This window comes from Tamandua tetradactyla, chromosome 5 (assembly GCF_023851605.1).
Source record: "Tamandua tetradactyla isolate mTamTet1 chromosome 5, mTamTet1.pri, whole genome shotgun sequence".
NCBI classification, from domain to species: Eukaryota; Metazoa; Chordata; class Mammalia; order Pilosa; family Myrmecophagidae; genus Tamandua; species Tamandua tetradactyla.
The window spans coordinates 49,135,816-49,155,845 of NC_135331.1; the positions used below are offsets into that span (position 1 = coordinate 49,135,816).

Below are 20,030 nucleotides of genomic sequence, written 5' to 3' on the forward strand. Positions count from 1 at the left end.
GTCAAAAGCAATTTCTTCCATAGACTATATTTTTAAAGAATTTAAGAAAGTTATTTTTCTTTTTCCATAGCCTTGATACACAAATAAAATTAAAATTATGATACACAAAGAAGGAAATAAAAGAAAAACTAACCTCTTCTTCCAAAACAATGTATCGGATAAGGGCAACAATCAAATTCAGATCAACTTTATCATCGTCCATCATTTCTATAACATCTACAGTACTTGCAGAATATCTATCAGAGTTGAATAGAAAGTCATGAAATACTTGAAAAAGAGACTATTTATCTACCATAATAAAGTTTCCTGTGATTTAAATTGCTAAAAAATCTTAATACTTAACTCAAGGTGCAAATGAGAGAACATAAAAGATTGGAGAATCATGGTGTAATAATGAATTTTTTTAGAATCACAGGGATAATATGGGTATTTAAAAGTCAAATCAGCAGAGTACTGAACTGAATAGAGTAGGAAATTTGTAATGTCCCTGTTAAAATACATGCAAATGCAAGAAGACAATGTCTGGCTTTCTGTTTTAGTCATTTAGCCACTGTGTTCTCATTTTCAAACAAATTTTATTTACCTTCTTCGCAGTTCCCTAACGTAATCTGGCCAACGTTCTTTATAGACTACTTCTTTTTCTTCTTTTTCTTGTCTATTTACATGACCTTGCATGAAACCCCTCTTAAACTGGGATCTGTGTTCTCTTTGCTCTGGAACATATCTAAAATAAAAATATTATTAAATAGCCTCATTTTGAAACTTTTTGATTTCCGCTAATATCTGTAACTTGCTACATTTAGATTTAGGAAAAGAGGATTTAAAAAACATTTTCACTATAATTTCTAGTGAACACTTGTTTAAGTATTAATCTCTTTATAGCTATTCATTATATACAAATACCTGACATTTTAGATAAAAATCATTTTTCTGAAGGACCTCTAACAATCCTTAGCAGTTTAATTAAAAAAAAATAGGGTAGGGAGGTGCAACAGTGGCTCAGTGGCAGAATTCTCGCCTGCTATGCCAGAGGTCTGGCTTCAATTCCCAGTGCCTGCCTATACCAAAAAAAAAAAAAACAAAAAGGGTAACTTTCATCTTTAAATTTATATGTTTCAAAACAAAAAGTAAACATTAATTACAAGCTTGATACACTAACATAATGACTACCTAGCAGAGAGACTCTTTTAAATATGGGAGGTTTCCAAAGCTGATTGCACATAAGAATCTCAACTGGAGGGCTTATAAAAATACAGATTCCTAAATCCCATCCCTGAGGACTTGGATTCAGGTCTGGTTAAAGTCTGGTAAACTAGGAATTTTAAACAGTACCCCAGGAGACTCAGATACTATAACCACAGACTTATAGACCCATGCTTGAGAACAATTCTTATTTAATTTGCTCAGCCACATTAGTTATAGCTAATGGCAGAGCTAGAATCAGCATGCAAATCTCTTGTGTATTAGTCCATTACTACACTATGACTCCACTATGCTATAGTGACTGTTCAAAACAGAGAGCACATTTGCCAAGAATACTAACTACCATGGTGGGTTCTGAGAGACATGGAAATAGAGGCAAAGACAAAAGCACCTGCTCTTTAACCAGAGCCCTTCAGAGGTGACCTAGAGGAAGCATCTAGATGGGACAACGGGTTTTAGAACACGGGCTTTGGAGTTAAACAGAACTGGATTGATGCCTTTTGCTCTGGCACTGACTAGGTGTGCAACCTTGGACAAATTACTAAAACTCTGGCCTTTAGTTTCCTTATTTGGGAAATTAACTCTTACAGTGTTGTTACACAAAAATGTAAAAGTAAAACATAGTGCTTGAGACAAAGTGGACACTCAAAGAAGCGTTAATCCCCTTCTCTAATCAGTACCTGTGACTCAGGATTCCCCTAAGTCTTCAAAACACATAGAGACACCAACTGGAAATGGGGCAACCTGGGATAGAGATTGGTCCTAGTCAGCAGGCTGGACCCACAGCTGTTTCCCTTCCCACCAATTCCAAAAACAGAGGTAACCTTCAACCCCCCACCTCCAAATTCCAATCAATCCTCCATTATCATTTTGGCCTTCTCTCAGTCTGGCCATCATGTTCCTTTCCTCCTACTTCCCTTGGTCCAATCTTCTTAAAATAGAAAAGCTGAGGGCTTTGGGTGAAAACCTCTTACCAAGAAGGCATTCCAAGTGCACAGATAATCCTCTTTCCTCCCAGAAACATTTTTCTAAAGATCCCTGCACAATCCCTGCTGTCCAGGTAGCTTAAGACAGAAATTCATCATTATTTAACTTCATTTTATAAAACTTTGTTTTCATTATCAAGCTGCTGTATTAATATCTAAGAAAACAACTGGTAAATGTACCACAGTAGAAAGTGGAGTGGCAAAGGGAGGGCACAGAAAACGTATGATCAGTTATGACAGAACCAGGCCATGAAGACCAGTACATGCTGGCTCTCTCATTTCAGCACGATCTGCCCTTTCTGACACACTTTCCTTCTCCTCCTTCATATGGATTTCCTGGTTTTCCTGACTTATCCAGGCTGTTCCTACTATGTAATTTCATTTCAAATAATACTTTACTCACCCAGGATAGATCAATTATACTTTAAATAACAGTTTATGTCTACCTAGCTACATAAAAGTTCTGAAGGCATGTACCAAGTCTTTTCCTGTTTTATACTCGGACCCTAGCACAGAGCAAGACACAAAAACACTTGTTATATAAACAATGTATGGTAAAAATTCAGCTGACTTTTCCTTGTGTAAAACAGGCCATGGGATCTCTGCTCTCACCTTCCCACTATCACTTCCTGATCTTTCAATAGCAAGGACACTGTAGTCTTGAAACATCCCACCACAAGTTTCTACATTTCATTTATCCATTTATCTATTCAGATGTTTACTGTAGGCCAAGAACAGCATGAGGCAATAATTACAAAGATGAATGAGACAATATCCTTCACCTTGAAAGTTTTAAGTCTAGTGCAAGAGGAAAACACATAGAAATAACACACTCCCCCCAAAAAAGAATAAAAAAGAAAGAAAGAACACACTCCATGGCAATGCTGTAAGAGATAAAAATGCTATGGGAGTACAGATGAGAAAGCAATTTACTCTTTGAGAGGTATCAGAGAAGGCTTAACAGAAAAGGAAGTTGGGATGTTTTTACAGAATTAAAAGTGTACAAGTGAAAGGATGGAGAAGGTGGCAAAAGCAAGTCTAAAAAGACGAAGGAGCATGTAATAAGGCACAAAGTCATGAATGAAAGGGCAGACTGGCACAACAGGCAAAGATGTTTTCAGCACAACCAGGTCATGGGATGCATGACTGGCAGATGAGGCTTAAAACAAGATGGGGCCAGATTTTAAAAGGCCTTGGGATAAAGTACTAAGAATTTTGGATCTGATCCTACAGAACTGTTTTACCAACCTTATCCCCATACCAATACAAACATAATTTCATACAGCTCCCTGAAGAAGACTGCTAAAAGCTAAAACCAAGTGACCAGATATCTGAGGGGATCAATAACTTAAGCATACCAGTTGGAACATTTTGGTATAGGTCATGAAGAATTGATATAGGATTATAAACAGACTTTTAAAAAGAAATCTCATATGCAAGGCCTGTCCATGGGGAGATCACATGATCAAATTTGTTTTTAGGGAAATATGTGATAGGAGTTGGGGGAGGGGGGATAGAGGAGACAGTGGTGGATAGGAGCTACTATATAAGTACAAGAGGGGTACTAAGGACCTGATTAAAAGAAAAATGAGAAGGCACACGTGAGGAGGAAGTTCTAAGGCAAGTTCAACAGGGTGTGTGGGTGTTAAGGGAATAAGAATGACTTGGAGTAACTGGGTTCCTCATCTAAGCATGTAAAGCATTTAGCATACCCTAGAAAATATTAATCAATAAATATTAACTCTCTTGATTTACAGTTTAGAAATCTAAGTCCTTGGTAGAAGGATTAATATTATTAACAATTATAAGATACACAGGTGAAGAGGCAGCATCTCTTTTTGTTGTTTGTTTTTGGTGGGAGTGAAATGGGAATCAAATACACAATAATGATTTTGGCTTGACAAATGTTAAGTATACGATATCTGTGGTTGTGGAATGCTGCTGCTGAGTATAGAGTTAGAAAACAATATTAGAGTTCAGGAAGTCTTTCAACCCTTATAGTTGCAAGAGCTGTGAATATGGTTATGCAAATAGACAGGATTACAAAATGAAACATATAATACTGAGAAAAGGATATTTTAGAACTGTAGGTAGAAATCAAATTTAAAAGTCAGGCAAGGGAAGCCAGCAAGGAGAATGAAAACCAGATAAAAAAGAGAACCAAGAGAAAGGTTCAAGCACTTTAATCAAAGGTTCCCAGCTCGGCCGCCCATCTGAATCACTCAGGGATTTTTTCAAAATATTGATACCCAGCTACTACCCTCCAGATATTGTGACTTAAAGGACGACAACTAGGCATATGGATTTTAAAAAGCCTCAGCTGATTTTAATTCACAACAAAGTTTGGGAATCACTGATTTAAAGAAAAAGAATAAGACTAAAGGTTGGCATGAGAAAGGTGACTTATTTGTACTTTTAATTTATTTCCTGATAATTATTTACCTTATTTTTTCAATTATATCTTCCAAGAGATACTCCACAACCGGAAAAGTAAAACCAGGTATGTGAATCATTGGACAGTTACCTATTATGGCAGACAAAACATAAACATAAATCTGTATTTCTATGCTCAAAGAAAAAAAAACACCATATTCTAAACAGAACCTAAATAGATCTTGCCAATTACTATTATTCGTACCTTTAGAAACAGTCTGATAACTTCTACAGTCCTACCCTATTTTTTTCTACCTAGTTCAAAGAAAAGCAGCAATCTAAGTCTTTTGAAGTTGTAAGATCTCAGAAAAGATCCTATTTTTATTAAAAAAAAAAAAAAAGTCCTTAGAAAGTTAACAACTTTCCAAAGGCTAAAGAAAAAAGAAAAAAAGGTTCAACACAAGGTCTCAACTTCTAATTTAACATGACTTCATTATATCACTTGATCTCTAGTCTTTCATTATATCTCAATTTAATCAGTAACCATTTTACTGCTACCATACTATGCACACATTTCACACAGTTCTACAAAGTAACCTAGAAGATCAAAGAGTGGAACATTTTAAGTTGGACTTAAAACCCATTATTAGCCAAAACAGTACAACATGAGAACCTACGTTTTACTGAAATCTAGATAAGAAGCGTATTATTTTGTATTGCAGCCAAAAAGAGACCCAACCAAATATTAAATGTTTCTGTTTCAGAATTACATACACAGCAAAAAATCACCTTTTAGTACTGTGATTCAAATGCTTAAATGCTATTTATCTTTCATAACAACTAATCTCACAAGGCTTTGAGGACTAACTGGGATGTGTATATTTTAAAGGACTCTTTAAAGCTGAACACAAGAACATTTACTGAATATAACTGTATTACAATTTACCTTCCTTATCTACCTTGTCCCCCACAACTTTAAGCAGGAGAGCCTGCTTAATTTCAAAAGCATGTACTCTGCAGCTAAATAAATCTAGATCTGAATCTTCTAATTCTTCTGTTAATTACATAACTTTGGATATGCTACTTAAATGCCCTAGTCTGTTTTCTTATCTGTAAAAATAGAAATGATAATAGCGTACCTCACAAGGTTTTTATGAGGATTAATACAGACACTACCAAATATACTACTTGGCACACACCATAGGTGCTCCATAAGGAGTTACTAGTACTAGTAACTCACAACCTAGCCTGTTGAAGTATCTAAAAGTCACAGAATCACGAAAACTGCTAAAACCACAGAACAATGACAAAAAAACATGTCTAAATCCATTCAAATCTGTGCTTCGACTTCACTGATACCACCTTAATTTTCTGGAGCTAGCCCTAAGACACGTCTTCAGTGTGTGAGGAGACATGATGCCATCATTTAAAAATAGGTTCAGTTCTCTAATTCGTAAGATTAGAAGTTAGGAAAATATTAAAAAAGAAGGAAATGCTAAATATTTATTTTGACTACTCTGTACCTAACACTTTAATAGATGCTAAAGTAACTAATATGAACTAGTATAAAACTTAAGATGCCTCCTGCAAAGGACAAAGGCATAAAATCAGAGATGATTTTACTGCCAAACTTAGTCTTTGACAGGACTGGCAAACTGAGATTTTCTCCACTGAAGTTCATAACTGCCTTTTATTTTTAAAGTTTTAAAGACTACATAAACAAATATAGACCAGAGATTTTAAGTGGAATGCTTAAAAAAATATATATATATATTTTAATTAACTCTAAATTCAGTGGTTCTGTGATACCTTTACAAAATAATTATAAATTTTACTCACCAAAATATTCTGAAAATTTCTCAGCATTCAATGTTGCGCTCATCAATATTACTTTCAGGTCAGGTCGAACATTGAGAAGATCTTTAACAACAGTCATTAGAACATCTGACTGGAGATTTCTTTCATGTATTTCATCAAGCACAATGTGACTAACACTGGACAAATGCCTGAAGCAGAATTGTGAAGCAAGTAACTCAGGAAGAAATTTAAAAACTAAACCATAAGAAATTGTCTATAACAACTAGAAAAACCCAATTTAGTATTTCCCTCTTTTGATAGTATTTAATGAAATTTCCTTAACTGAAACATACTCACGGGTCTGACTGGAGCCACTGAAGGATGATTCCTGTTGTACAGTACAAGATAGAACCCTGTTTCCTTGGCAACCGACTGTGAATGGAAACATGAATTGATAATTCTTAACTTTCCTTTCTACCAATTTACTGATCACCACAAAAGTTCAAAAGAAAACTTCCAGTTTCAGAAATGCTTTCATTTGTAGTGACAATCTTTAATACTTAATATTTTAGTTACATGAACACCTACTACAATAGGGTAATAGGAAAAACTACATTTAAGGTCATTATACATTATTTTCAGTCTCAAAATAAAATGTTAATGATTTCTTTTTAAAGGCATAACCATTAACATTTGGAGAATGAATTTCTTAGAGGTCTAAATTTCTAGTTCAGTGATTAGAAAGACTGTTCATTTTAAAAGGCAAGTGGAATCTCAAGCTGTAGAAAAGGACTAAAGAAATACCATGGAGCAGGAGAGGTGGTTAAAGATACCAAATATTTAACTGGTCAAATAAATAATTAAAATGGTTGGTGGGTGACAACAAAAAGTATAGGACACCAACTCCTTTAAGGAAAATGATGGGTCTACTAGTCTATATTCAGGAAAAAGTAGCTTTCAAATCATTCCAAAATGTAAAAGCACAGTTGAAAAGGGCAATTTAAATCTCAGTTTGTGTTAAAAAGTTAGGTTGTGGATTCCTAGCCTTCTTGTGCTAAGCTGCAGTTACTTGAAATGTTAATTCTAATTCTAATAATCAAAATAAAATACAGAAAATTTCCTTTCTTTTGGATCTTCAGCTTCAAAATTTCACTAAAAACTACCTGTAAACAAGAGGTGGGCATTTACCTTTGGAGACGAATTTGATATCCAGTACTGTTACCATTGCCACAAGATTCTGCCCTTTCTGTAGCTACTCGCTCTGCAACCTTTATTTCAAATAAAAAACAATTACAAAAAATATATAGCTCCATTAGTATAAATATCCTGAATGTCAATGAAAATCCAGGCTTGCTGAAAAATAAACACTAAAATCTGAGGTGTCTAAACTGTATGCTTTACTTAAAAGCTACAGACAACTTTCTTCTATCTACTTTTCATTTCCTCCTACAAAGTCTTTCAAGTTCAAATTCTCTCTCATTACCATTTCAAAGTGCCTTTCTAAGGCAGCCTCTCATTAATCTTTTTTTTTTTTTGTCTTATTAAAAAGAGTTGGAAATCATGGTCTAAATTTGTTACAACTGTGTTTATTTTGAGGATAAATACATCCTGGTTTTCTTCTGTTTGTTTAGCTGGCTGCTTATTTTTCCAGGGTAGAGATTAGTGGTTTTTAATTCATAGTTCTTGGATGTTTTCTGAAAGTTACTTCTCCTAAAGATGAGATCTGGATAGATACATCATTATAATCCAATACTCACTTGGGTAATATAGAGTAACCAAAAGTTATCACCTTGTGATTAGGACAGTGATACATAAGGTTAGAAATAGAAAATGACATGGTTATGAGAAATGATAACTGAGAAATAAAGTTTTCAAATACTGTATCAAATACACACTGACTAAGACCACTATGTCACTTTTAACTACATTAACCTGATCAAATACCAACAGATCTTGGAAAAATAAAACAAAAATAACTAAGCATTTCTTCCAACTATTAATAATATACAGTTATTGTCATGTATTAGTGAAAATGCTAAGTATAAATTTTAACTTACTTAAGTCCAGTTATATATAACTGTGTTATGGCAAAAAGTGATTTGTTGTTGTTGTTATTTACCATTCTGTGATTATATGAAGTTTCCAGGTATAATAAAGTCCTCCAAAACATGGGTGAAGATTGTTAGTCTACTTTTTATGTTATGGTATCTCTTAGAAACAAGAACTTAAAACACATACTATTTTTCCCCAAAATACTGCCATAATAATTGGCAATGTAATTTCTGAATGCAAATTGTTTTAAATGACTTAGACATGTAACAAATAGTACTATCATGAAACCAAAGACAACCATAAATATTCAGAATTTAAAATCATACCCAGAATTATATAAAACGGAAACAAATGTCCCAAGCACATGTAATGTTACAAGAAACCCCAAATATCTTCAAAGAATATATAAGTCATGTATTTAGGTGATATGACTAAAAATACCTAATGTTTTTCGTAATAAACATGTACTTAGATGTTACTTGTGCTTTCTTCGCAAAACTTAGGACTTTATCAAGAATTATGAGGTAGACTAAATCACTAAAAAAGGCAAATAAGTTAAACCAGAACAATGACTTATTTTTTCCTCATGATAAATTTCCTTGTTGAATAACTGCATTCAAAAACCATTAACCCATGAGAAATATATAGTTTAAAGATTTCATCAATGTTTCATACTTTTGTTTTTGAAACTTGCTAGGATTTATAATTTATCTTGAACACAAATCTTTACACATCTATTTTCTACAAAACAGGTTACTCAATTTTTTGGCCTTTATACCAAATATTCATTTTCATAGCAATAAATCCTAAGGCTAATTAATTAAGAATTAGCCCTCATCTCCAAAACCAGTAAGTTCTAGCACAATTAGAGAATGGAAGATAAAGTGAGGGTTGCAGAATTCTGAAAATGAAAAATGACTTACTGAAACAAAAAATGACTTACTGAAATGGCGCTAATTCTTCTTGGTTGAGTACAAACTATCCTGCATGCAGATCCTTTTCCTTTTTCAATGTAGTTATCCAAAATGAACTGAGTAACTTGAGTGGTTTTTCCACAACCAGTTTCACCACTTATTACTGTTACTTGATGGTTACTGATCAAATTTACCAATTCCTATTTTAAAAAGGAAAATAAAAAGTAAAGAACATCACACTGACTAAATCTGAGAATGCAGTAATTAAAATTCTACCAAACTGAAGGTCTTTAACAAACATATTAGCACTTTTTAAAATTTCTCTGTATGTAATACTAAGAGTTACAATATCTGTATCTACCATCTCATAAAAGAGAACCAGCACCAAATTATGAGGAATAGAGGCAAGTTAGTGTTAAAGAAAAACAGACTAAAAAGAACAAGAGACAACTGACAAGTTCTATGCATAACAATTAACATTAATTTGAAAGAATGCTGGCATTTGGGGTTATTAAGTACAGAGGCAAACCATCTGATACCTAAATAACTACAAAGGACATTATACATTTATAACAAATTCACAAAAATGGCTTTGTCTTCAGGACAAGTTTTGTACAGTGGCTTAGAAAATATGAAAGAGAATAACTTAAGATTCTATTCTTTTAAAATAGTCAAAGAAGTTTTCAAATGCCTAAATGAAATTGGTAAACTTCCAGTAATCAGAAAACCCGATATTTGGGAAAGATCTTCTTTCTTAAAAATTATAAACAGCATTTTTTTTTTGGGGGGGGGGTACATAGTCCAGGAATCCAACCCGGGTCTCCTGCATGGAAGGCGAGCATTTTCCCAGTGAACCACCACTATATTTAATATTAATATTAATAATATTTGCTGTACTAACAAGACCATCCTCATGGTATTAATAGGTTTATTTTCTTCTATAAAACAATTTAACTTGAAAGCCCACTTTTTAAAAATTCTCTATTCTAACTCAACACATCATACATACCACAAGTTCCAAGTCTGAACACTAAAACTATACATGGTAAATGAATGGGTGATTCATTCATTCAACAAATATTTACTGGTTATCTATAGAATTCCAGATAATGTTCTGAGTCAAGAAATACAGATATAAAGCAAACCATGACTTCTGGATAGGGATATCCTGACTTAGGATAGGGAGGCACACAGACTGAAAATGTCAGGTAGTTACAGTGTTTGGGAAAGTAAAGGGAAAATTAAATTAGGATAGAGAATGGTGGACCATGTTTGTTGGTACAAAGGGATTCTATGATGAGGCAATAATAAACAAATGAAAATACTTCATTTTCAATAGTGTCTCAATTTTTAAATTGTTTGGTCTCAAATTAAGACCAGGGTGTTAAATATGTGAAAATAAAGAACATAAATATAAGAAAACTTTGGGAAAACTATTTCATAACTATTTTTTCTTTTTGTCCTTCAACCACTCAAAAGAATAAAACTAACTTCCAATAATAACCTTTAGGAAGAAATTCATTAATTTTTATTTCTTCTAGATACACAGCTTCAAAAAAACAAAAACAAAAATGCATAAGCATTTAACAAATAAAATAAAATCATGTACATGCATGTATTTTACCTTTCGCATTCCATATGAAGGCAGCTTTTCCCGGAAACGCTGAAATTAAAAAAAAAAGAAAGAAAAAACAAGTTTTAGAATTTCACCAAAAAAATGCAATCAAATTCTAATCACGGCAATCAGTCCATATCACATATATGCTAGAATCCAAAAGTATTTTCATTACCCCACAGTTTTTGTGAAGTATCAAGACTTAAAAATTCTGTATAAAAAACAATTTACTGTTTCTATATGAACAAATGTATGTCGCTATTAAAAGGTGTTAAAAAGGGGATGGTATACGAAAAAAATAAACAATAGGATCTACAGTTAACAGTAATATTGCAACATTTTTTCATTAATTGTAACAAAGACAATATACCAAAGCTAAATGCCAGCAAAAGGGGGATATAATAGAGGGGCTGTAGGTTTTTTTTTTTTCTTTTCTTCTTTGTGGAAGAAATAGAAACATTCTCATATAGATTGTGGTGGCGAATGCCTAACCGCAATTATAGTATGTACCACTGAATATACATTTAGGATGGACTGTGTGGTGTGTGAATAAAACTTTTAAAAATAAACAGAAAACTAGAAGTGCTGAAGAAGATGTGGAAATGAATAGCACAACACCATGTAATGGTGGCACAATTCTGTAAATGTAATTAATAAAGTAGAGCGTGAGTATGGTTGAAAGAGGAAGGCCAGAGTCATGTACGTCACCAGAAGAAAAGCTAGAGGATAAAAACTAGGACTGTACAACTGTGAAACCCTGAATGAACAATGATGGTGGTTAATTATATAAATAAAAGATGGTTTTTAAATGAACTATAACAAATGTATGGCACTATCCCAAGGTGGTATAACATGGTGTTATATGGGAAAAAATTCAAGTAAGGTAAACTAAGGTCTAAAGTTAACAGTAACATTGAAATAGCCTTTCATTTGTAACAAAGGCATTATACCAAAGCTAAATGTCAATAATAGGGGGACATACAGGATATGGGATTTTTTTTTTCTTTGGAAGAAATGAGAATGTTCTCACATTGACTGTAATGGCGAATGCATAACTGTGATTACAATAAGAGCCAATGATTGTACACTTTGGATGTACTGTACGGTGTGTGAATCTGTTAATAATTTATTAATCCTTTTTATTTCTGAAACATTCAAAAATAGTATTCTGTTACACAGAACAGAAAGGAGACAATTTCCTATAATGGCAGTGAAATGAAATTTGATCTACCATCTAATAGCATTAGTTACACCATTTTTGCTGTTTTTGTTTCATAAATCCACCTTAGAGTTTATTTCTATATCACATTCTTTTACTCACCCATCACACCACCATTTATCAATGCTTTAGACATCAGAACAGATAATAAGATTATTTCAGGACACTTGCCTTTGAATATAAAAGAAACTTAGAACACTAATATCTGGAATCAGAAAATCTGATAATGAATTCCGGCTCTGCTATTTAAGAACTGTGATCTTAGCTAAAACAAACTTTGAGTGTGAATACCTCAAAGGTTTTATCTATCTCAAATGGTTGCTGGAAGAGCTGAATGAAAAAACCAAACATGACAATATGAATGAATAAAAAGCAAGTAGCAGTTTCTGACACATATAAACTAATCAACAAATTTATGGTGAATTACAGCTGGAATTCTAAAGGGTGACTAGTTCTTTGCTGGATTCGTTTTACCTATGTGACATTTGCTCTTTAATTTCAAAAACTTCTACAGAACTCCACATTCATACTATGTAAAAATGGCAAACATTCTTTAAAAATCAGGATTATGGTATTATTTTATCTAAAAATTTAAGACAAGATTTCTTCAAATTTATAAATTTATATGAAAAATCTTCAATGGCAATAAATAACTAATCAGTCAGTTTAACAGCTCTCTTTACTGAAGGGGAGTGGATCAAAACAAAATTACAATTATTCTAGGTAACCTAATATATTATTATGCTTGTCATGATCATGTAATTCACACCAGTATATTAAAATGTGAGAATCAATGTGAAGACTTAAATGAATTTCAGTGCTTTGAAATGGCAAGCCACCATACTTTACACATTAATTTCTTTTAAAGTACTTTTTAAATTTTCAAAACTATAACTTAATGACAATGAAAATATTAATACTCCATGCAGTTAAATGTAAGCACCTTAATATATACGTATATATATATATATTATGCACCTTAATATATACGTGTATATATATATATATATATACACATATATATATACAAGCTACCACATTGCATTTGAAATTGGCATTAACCATATTTACTTTCTGTAACATGTAAATGCCCCTGAAGAGATTTACAACTCAAGTCTTTCCAAAGGCAGTTAAACTTTCTATTCTTTTCAGAGAATATGAGATATGAGACTCTAAGCTGTCTGAGGACAGAAAATGCCTTATTAAAGTCTTTAGAAAAGAGCAAAATGAGTGGCATTTGGCAAGTGGAAAATAAATATTTATTAAATAAATAATGAAAAATATATTACTGAGTAGGATTACATAGCTGGATCTCTTAAACACACCTGGTTCTGTTACTAGCTGTGTTACCTTGGATAGGTCACTTAACTTAAGCTTCTTTTTCCATATAACACAGTATTCTTACAGAGGATTGCTGGAAGGTTTAAATGACATTTACAACAATGCCTGGCACACAGAAAGATGACTGTTGTAATATTTTACACATTTCTTCTAACTTTTTCTGAACTAGATCAATCACATAATCTTCAATGATATTACAGTTCTGTCCTCCACAATGCAGAGATAAGCTAGCTTTTCTTGTTTCGAAACTGTCAAAGACGCTCTTCTCTCAACTGCCATATTTCATCTTGAAACTTCCCTCGAAACCTCCAATCTCCGATAATATTTTTCACTCAATGACATCAAAGAGCTACACAATTTGTTCCCAGGGTAATTCAGTCCATCTGTTCTTATCAGGAAATCCAATGTTCATTGCTAATACCCTCTCTTTCCTTGTGGAGATGTTATAGCAAGCCTTTCTCAAAAACTGCAGTATATATTTTCATAATGAAGTATGGCACTCAGAATTCCTTCAGTATTTTCTCTTAAAAAGCAAAAACATCATAAACATGTGACCAATTGATTACATCTTAGAATACCCTCAAAGCATAAAATTCTGCATTTCAACTGGAAGGGACCTTAAAATATCACGCAGCCTAGCAAGGAAACTAGTACTTGAATAAATCAGAAGAATTCCAGTTCTGGTCACTGTTCTAAAGTGCTGATGAATATAAACATGTCACATAACCCTGGGGGGACATAATTTTATCATTTGTAAAAAGAAAGGAATTGGATATAAATGGTCTGGAAGAAACTTCACAAGTCAAACCTCCTTGATTCTTGTGACATCTCACTATACTCGCCTAGAAAAGTGAAACTCAAGAGTAGTATTTTTTTTTCATTTGCACCAGTATTTCTCAAACTTTTCTCTCACCATATAAGGTGCTGCTGAGCTAGTCTATAGGTTATGTGTCATTTTCACTCCAAATGCTTTTTTCTATTCAAACAATAATTAACAAACAACAATAAAAATTATTATTAATTCTCACAGGGAATGTCCTGGTTTGGAATCTCACTGATTTATGCCATGTGTCTACTGCTAACCATAAATACATTCTTATGAAGTGTTAGAAGAAAGTAAGTACTTTTTCCACATCTTGCTTCCCATTACCTGCATTTCAATATACCGAAGATCAGTTTTTTTCTTTTGTAAATCTTCCAGTAGTTGTTGGTCTATGGTTACATCTGGCTCATTTTCTTGGAAGAGATATTCAGAATCTTGGTCAATATATGATCTGTCCCTGTTTCTAAATGTCCTTTTTTCTTGGTTTCCCAATTTCTTTTCTTGGTCCTCAAGTTTCTTGCCTGAGCTTGGTTTATTTTCAGTTGGAATTTCAGTACCGTATCTATTTTATCAAAACAAAAAGTGAAAAAATGTCAGCTGGAGAGCCACTCAGCCCTGAAACACAATACAACAATATACTGCATTTATTTCAAAATCACCAAGCATCAAAAGCTTACACTTTTTTCTCTTAGCAGAGCATTATGAACTACACTTAGATTCTTATAATAAATTTAAAATCTTCCTTTAGATATTGTCAGATTAAGTTGCTCCTTGCGGTAGTTAAAAAAAAAAAAAACATCCACATAGAATAGTCATTCCTCCACTGCAGTAATTTATTGTATTTTCCTTTTACTAATTTTCTGGGCCTTGTTTAATTTTACAACTTCATTTGTATCTTGTCATTCTTTCTGAGCCTTATACGGGATGCTACATTATACAGTTGCGAGAAACTTTTGCCTATAGTTCCACTAAGTGGTAATAGTTCCTATGACCTTCCTAACACAGCAACAATTTAACTTACCGCAGGTCACTCCCGCCTCACCCTGACAAGAATTTCTGAATAGAAAGATGTTGGGTGTGAAGAACAATAAATAATAGCTTAATAAATCTCATATCTGGGAAGATTATTTCTACCACTTAGTTCTCTCCTATGGGAATGAATATATCATCTAAATTTTCTGATCTTTCACCAAATCTGCCAGATAAACATAAACAAAAAAAGAACTACTTCATGCAGGCCACGGTGGCTCAGCAGGTAGAGCTTTTGCCTGCCATGCTGGGGACCCGGGTTCAATTCCTGGTGCCTGCCCAAGTAAAAAAAAAAAACTACTTCAAGGCTGACTTTCACTTACTGAAGAGCCTAAAGATGTTATTTTTATTGTCATTCTTTTCTAGCCAATGCTATGAAAGAAGTATTATTCTTTGCCCACTTTTTAAAAGAATACTTCTATTTTACCCATGGTCCTCAGGAGCAAACCAGGATATTTCTTCTTTCGAATCTTTATCATTCTTAGCTTGGACAGAATTCAATAGCTGCACAATTTGTTCTTCTCGACGTTCATCCATGTGTACTACAGCTCTCTATTTTGTGGCAAGGAAAAAGGATCTTTATCAACATAAGAAAATAGTCAAAGTTATTTTTTGATAACTAAAGAAAACAAGGCAAAGTTGTAAATGCTTAACAAAAATACATAAAAATTAAAGCTATGATAATTATATTAAAGGCTTTGCTGAAGGCATTATGATGATCAGATAGTTAAAACATCCAATATGGTTAAACTGGCTGTGTGAAAGCTTTAGGAAATGATAAATTGCAGTAAAACTTACTTGACAGTAATTGAAATCCAAAAAAAAAATTTTCAAATGTACAGCACAGACATCTTTTAAAATGGTTTACACATTAGTCTAAATATATCTATTCTTTCTATTAAAGGATAAGTACAGAAGGATTAACTAAGCAGTTTAAACTCTGCAATCTAACTCTTCCTATTGAGTGTCTTTGTATACTGAGGCCCTTGGACTACACCAGACAGTTTATTTTAACAATGTGATTTATGATGGAGGACTTGGGCCATTCATCAGTTTACTCGCCCGAGAGACTGGAGACTGAGTAACTGAAAGGTCAGCCATGCAGTGATCAGACATACTTACAGGACCCACCCCCAATAAAAACCCTGAACACCAAAGCTCGAGTAAGCTTTCCCAGTTGACACTACTCTATTTCCATTACATATTGTTACACACAATTCCAATGGGAAAAGAACTCTAGAAGCTTGTGCCTGGTCTCTCCTATATATGCCTTTTACCTTTGCTAGTTTTAATCTGTATCTTTCTGTGGTAATAACTAACTGTAAAGTACACCAGCTTTTCTGATTTCTGCGAGTCCAGGCAATGGTTCAGGCTGAATCATTAGAAAGAATATTATTACCCTTTATTTTACAAGAGCTATCATTAGAAAGAATATTATTGTCCTATACTTTATAATTCTATAATGTCTTCAGCACATATTCATACTTGTTTTGTCACTCCGCTTATCTACACTTATTACAGATTACTGTGTTTTTTTCTTGGCAACCAGAAACCTGATGATCTATACCAATCCTTAATTTAAAGAATTCCCTGGAAAAGAAGCCCCAGGACATAAATTCAATTCCAAGCAAAGGTTCCTGTATTTTTGAGCTCTCTCCAACTACCTCAAAGGTTCAGAGTCCTTGTTTCTTTCATGCCCTCGTAAAATGTTAAAAGTCACATTAAGTCATTTTTATCTGCAGAATAATTGTATTTTCAACTGAAACTCATTCATAGTAAATAAAGCATTCTTCAACTAATCAGTTTTATATTTTGATGCTTTTACACCTTTAACAGCAGAACAAAGGTCTCCTACCTTGTTATATGAATTTCAGATAAAGATGGGGAATTGAGATTTGAAGTAGCCTCAGAAAAAATCATTTATACTTTTTATAAAAACATTATTTATTGTTAATAAATTATTTATATTGAGGTGCTCCCTACAATGAGGCTACAGAAGCTGGTGGTAGTAGAGAAGTTACCTAAATTTCAAACCTTGACCTTGTCTTTCTTTCTAGGTTCCCTCCTTCCCAACTTTCTTCTAGTTCTAAATAATTTTCTCCATTTAATTTAATTTAAATAAATTAAAACTGCTTCAGTTTAAATGAAAACTGCTACAGCTTACATGCTGCAAGGGCAGCATGGCATTAAAAGCATGGAGGCTGAAACCAGACTGTCAGACCTCCAATCTAGCTCCACCATTTATTACTAACCTTTCTGTACCTCAGTTGCCTAAATTGTAAAAGGGGATATTACCTATAACCACAAAGGGCTGCAAAAATTGAGTTAAAAGAACAATGCCTGGCATGTGGCAAACTCTATTTAAGTGCTTATTATTATTCTTGCTATTATTTTGCCTATCCTGCTAAACATTATCATCCATGAAGGTCCAGCTCAACTCCCCCTCATTCATAGTTTTCTTTTCATGTGTATTCAATTGACAAAGAATTATAGCCTGCCTATTACTGTTCCAGACACAGTTCTAGGTGCTAAAGATACAGTGGTAAGTAAGACAAAATTCTTGCCCTCTTGGGACACAGTCTCAATAAGGGAGAGAGGAGAAATACCAAAGTAAACAAATAATATTTCAACATTTCAGCCACCTGATAACTGTAATGAAAATAGGCCAGGGAAAGCCTTTCCAAGGAAGAAACATCTGTAGAAAAGCAGATTTGAAGGAGTGAACCATATAAAGACCTAAATGAAATGCATTCCAGGCAGAACAACAGCAAAAATAAAAGCTCTAAGGGATAAATTTAACTTTGGAGAATTTAAAGAAAAGCAAAGCCACCGCAGCTGGAGATGAGGAAGCGAAGTGAACAGTGTGGTCAACCAAGAATGATTCAGACCACCAGATTCTTGTAATCCATAAGAGTTTGAACTTGCAAAGTTGTAAGCCAGAGAATGAAATGATCTAATTTTCGCTTTTAAAAAATCAACATGGATGGCTCTATAAAGGACAGACTTAAGAGGGAGTAAGAGGGGAAGCCAGAAGATGAGTTAGGAGGCCACAGTCAAAAAACAAAACAGCGGCTTTTCTATGGCAATTGCTGTGGAAGTACTGGTTGGATTTGGGATGTATAAAGGCAAAGTGAACAGATTTGTCTGATGACTAGGTAGAAATGAAAAAGAAGAATCAAAGATGAACTCCATTCGCTATTTACTGGCAAGGGAATAAACGGTAGTGACAATTAACATTTAGTAAGATGGAAAAGGTTTGGGGATGGAATGTGGAAATGAAGAGTTCCATCCACAGTCAATCCATTGCACAAGGCTAAAGCCTTCATGTGGAAATAATAATGAACAATTTTCCCTGATATACTTAATTTTTCATCTGTCTAGATTTTTTTACCCTACTATATTGTAAGCTCACTGAATATCATTATTTTTTAGATCCCTGCAGCAATATGCATAAAATCTTGTTTGCAAAAGGTTGTAAACACACTTTGCTAACTGGGTAAGACTGACCTCTCAAAGAGGAGCTGCGAATCAGACAGAAATCACCTCCACTTTAAACATAGAAACAAAAACCCTGGGTTTGTGACTGACAATTTTAATACTAAAGCGAATGGTGGACTATTTTTCTGGACGATCTACATTCAAAATAGGGTTTAACTGCTTCGGTTCCTAGCAAAACTATCTGTAACGTAGGGAAGTCACAATTTTGGAGTTTCACAGAAAAAGAACTTAAAAATCAGGAACAATTATGCTAAGGGAAACGGCGACCAGAAATACTAAGGCATTAATATTCCAATAAAGTTAATTTCAGTTGGAACCTGAATTCAACATTTGTTTTATCCAGTCCTCACCTCCTCAAGCAAAGTAGACATTCACCCCTAACAAATTCTGCCCGCTTTTGTCAGATGCGCAAGGCTAACGTTAGGCGCTATAGCGACCACTACAGGAAGCTTTAAAATCCACAATTGCTGCTCATAAAGCGCATGCATTACTTAAGAAACACAACCAAGTTCAGAAAAACAAGGGTAAAGTTAGGGGAAGCAGGAGGGTAAACAGTATCTATTCTGCCTTGTCCCTCGCCATCACCGAGTCTCTAATTACCTCCTGCCTCTCCGCCTCCTTGCTCTTCTGTCCCTGCTTCTTCGCGTACCACAAACCGATTTCGCGGCCCTTCAGGTGCCCAGGATGTCGGCCCCGGCCGCCGCGACCACCCCCTCCTCCTCCGCCGCCGCCGCCTCCGGAGCCTCGGCTCCCTCCGCGGCCCCCTCCGTGACCACCTCCATAGCTTCCTCCATAGCCCCCGCCGGAACTGCGCGGTCCGCCATCGCGGGTCCAGTTCTGATGGTACTCATAGCTCATTGTCCCGGCGGAGCACAACTCGTGAGAACCCGCAACCGCTGGAAATGGCGTTCGGGCCCGGAAGTAGGTGCGCGTCCACTGCCGTTTTGCTTCCGGCGCCCAGCGCGAAGCGGAGGGCCGTTGAGCGTCACAAGATGCAGTTTCCGGTGACGTCACGGGATGGCGGCTGCGGACGCTGGGTGGGTGGCGCGGGTGCAGGCCTGGCGGAGGCGCCCTTGTACCTCTGGAAGAGAGCTAGCGAAAAGCTTCTAGGTTTTCATCCTTAGGCCCGCAAGTGGGGATATGGGTTTTGGACTTCACTTTCTGATTTCTCTTAGTAAAA

The 20,030-nt window shown here is 34.6% G+C and overlaps 1 protein-coding gene across 1 annotated transcript in view; it reads right to left on the reverse strand.

The window, feature by feature from the left end:
• DHX36 (DEAH-box helicase 36) overlaps positions 1 to 19,830 on the reverse strand; it is a 51,467-nt gene extending 31,637 nt beyond the window's left edge. The window contains exons 1-11 of the mRNA XM_077160831.1: positions 19,451 to 19,830; positions 15,780 to 15,904; positions 14,651 to 14,885; positions 10,950 to 10,988; positions 9,355 to 9,525; positions 7,548 to 7,627; positions 6,717 to 6,791; positions 6,402 to 6,568; positions 4,632 to 4,713; positions 584 to 724; positions 134 to 236 (exon numbers count right to left, since the gene is read on the reverse strand). Coding sequence (XP_077016946.1) covers positions 134 to 236; positions 584 to 724; positions 4,632 to 4,713; positions 6,402 to 6,568; positions 6,717 to 6,791; positions 7,548 to 7,627; positions 9,355 to 9,525; positions 10,950 to 10,988; positions 14,651 to 14,885; positions 15,780 to 15,904; positions 19,451 to 19,708 — 1,476 coding nt within the window. The 5' untranslated portion in view covers positions 19,709 to 19,830. The remainder of the gene's footprint in view (positions 1 to 133; positions 237 to 583; positions 725 to 4,631; positions 4,714 to 6,401; positions 6,569 to 6,716; positions 6,792 to 7,547; positions 7,628 to 9,354; positions 9,526 to 10,949; positions 10,989 to 14,650; positions 14,886 to 15,779; positions 15,905 to 19,450) is intronic.
• Between the last annotated feature and the right edge of the window lie 200 nt (positions 19,831 to 20,030).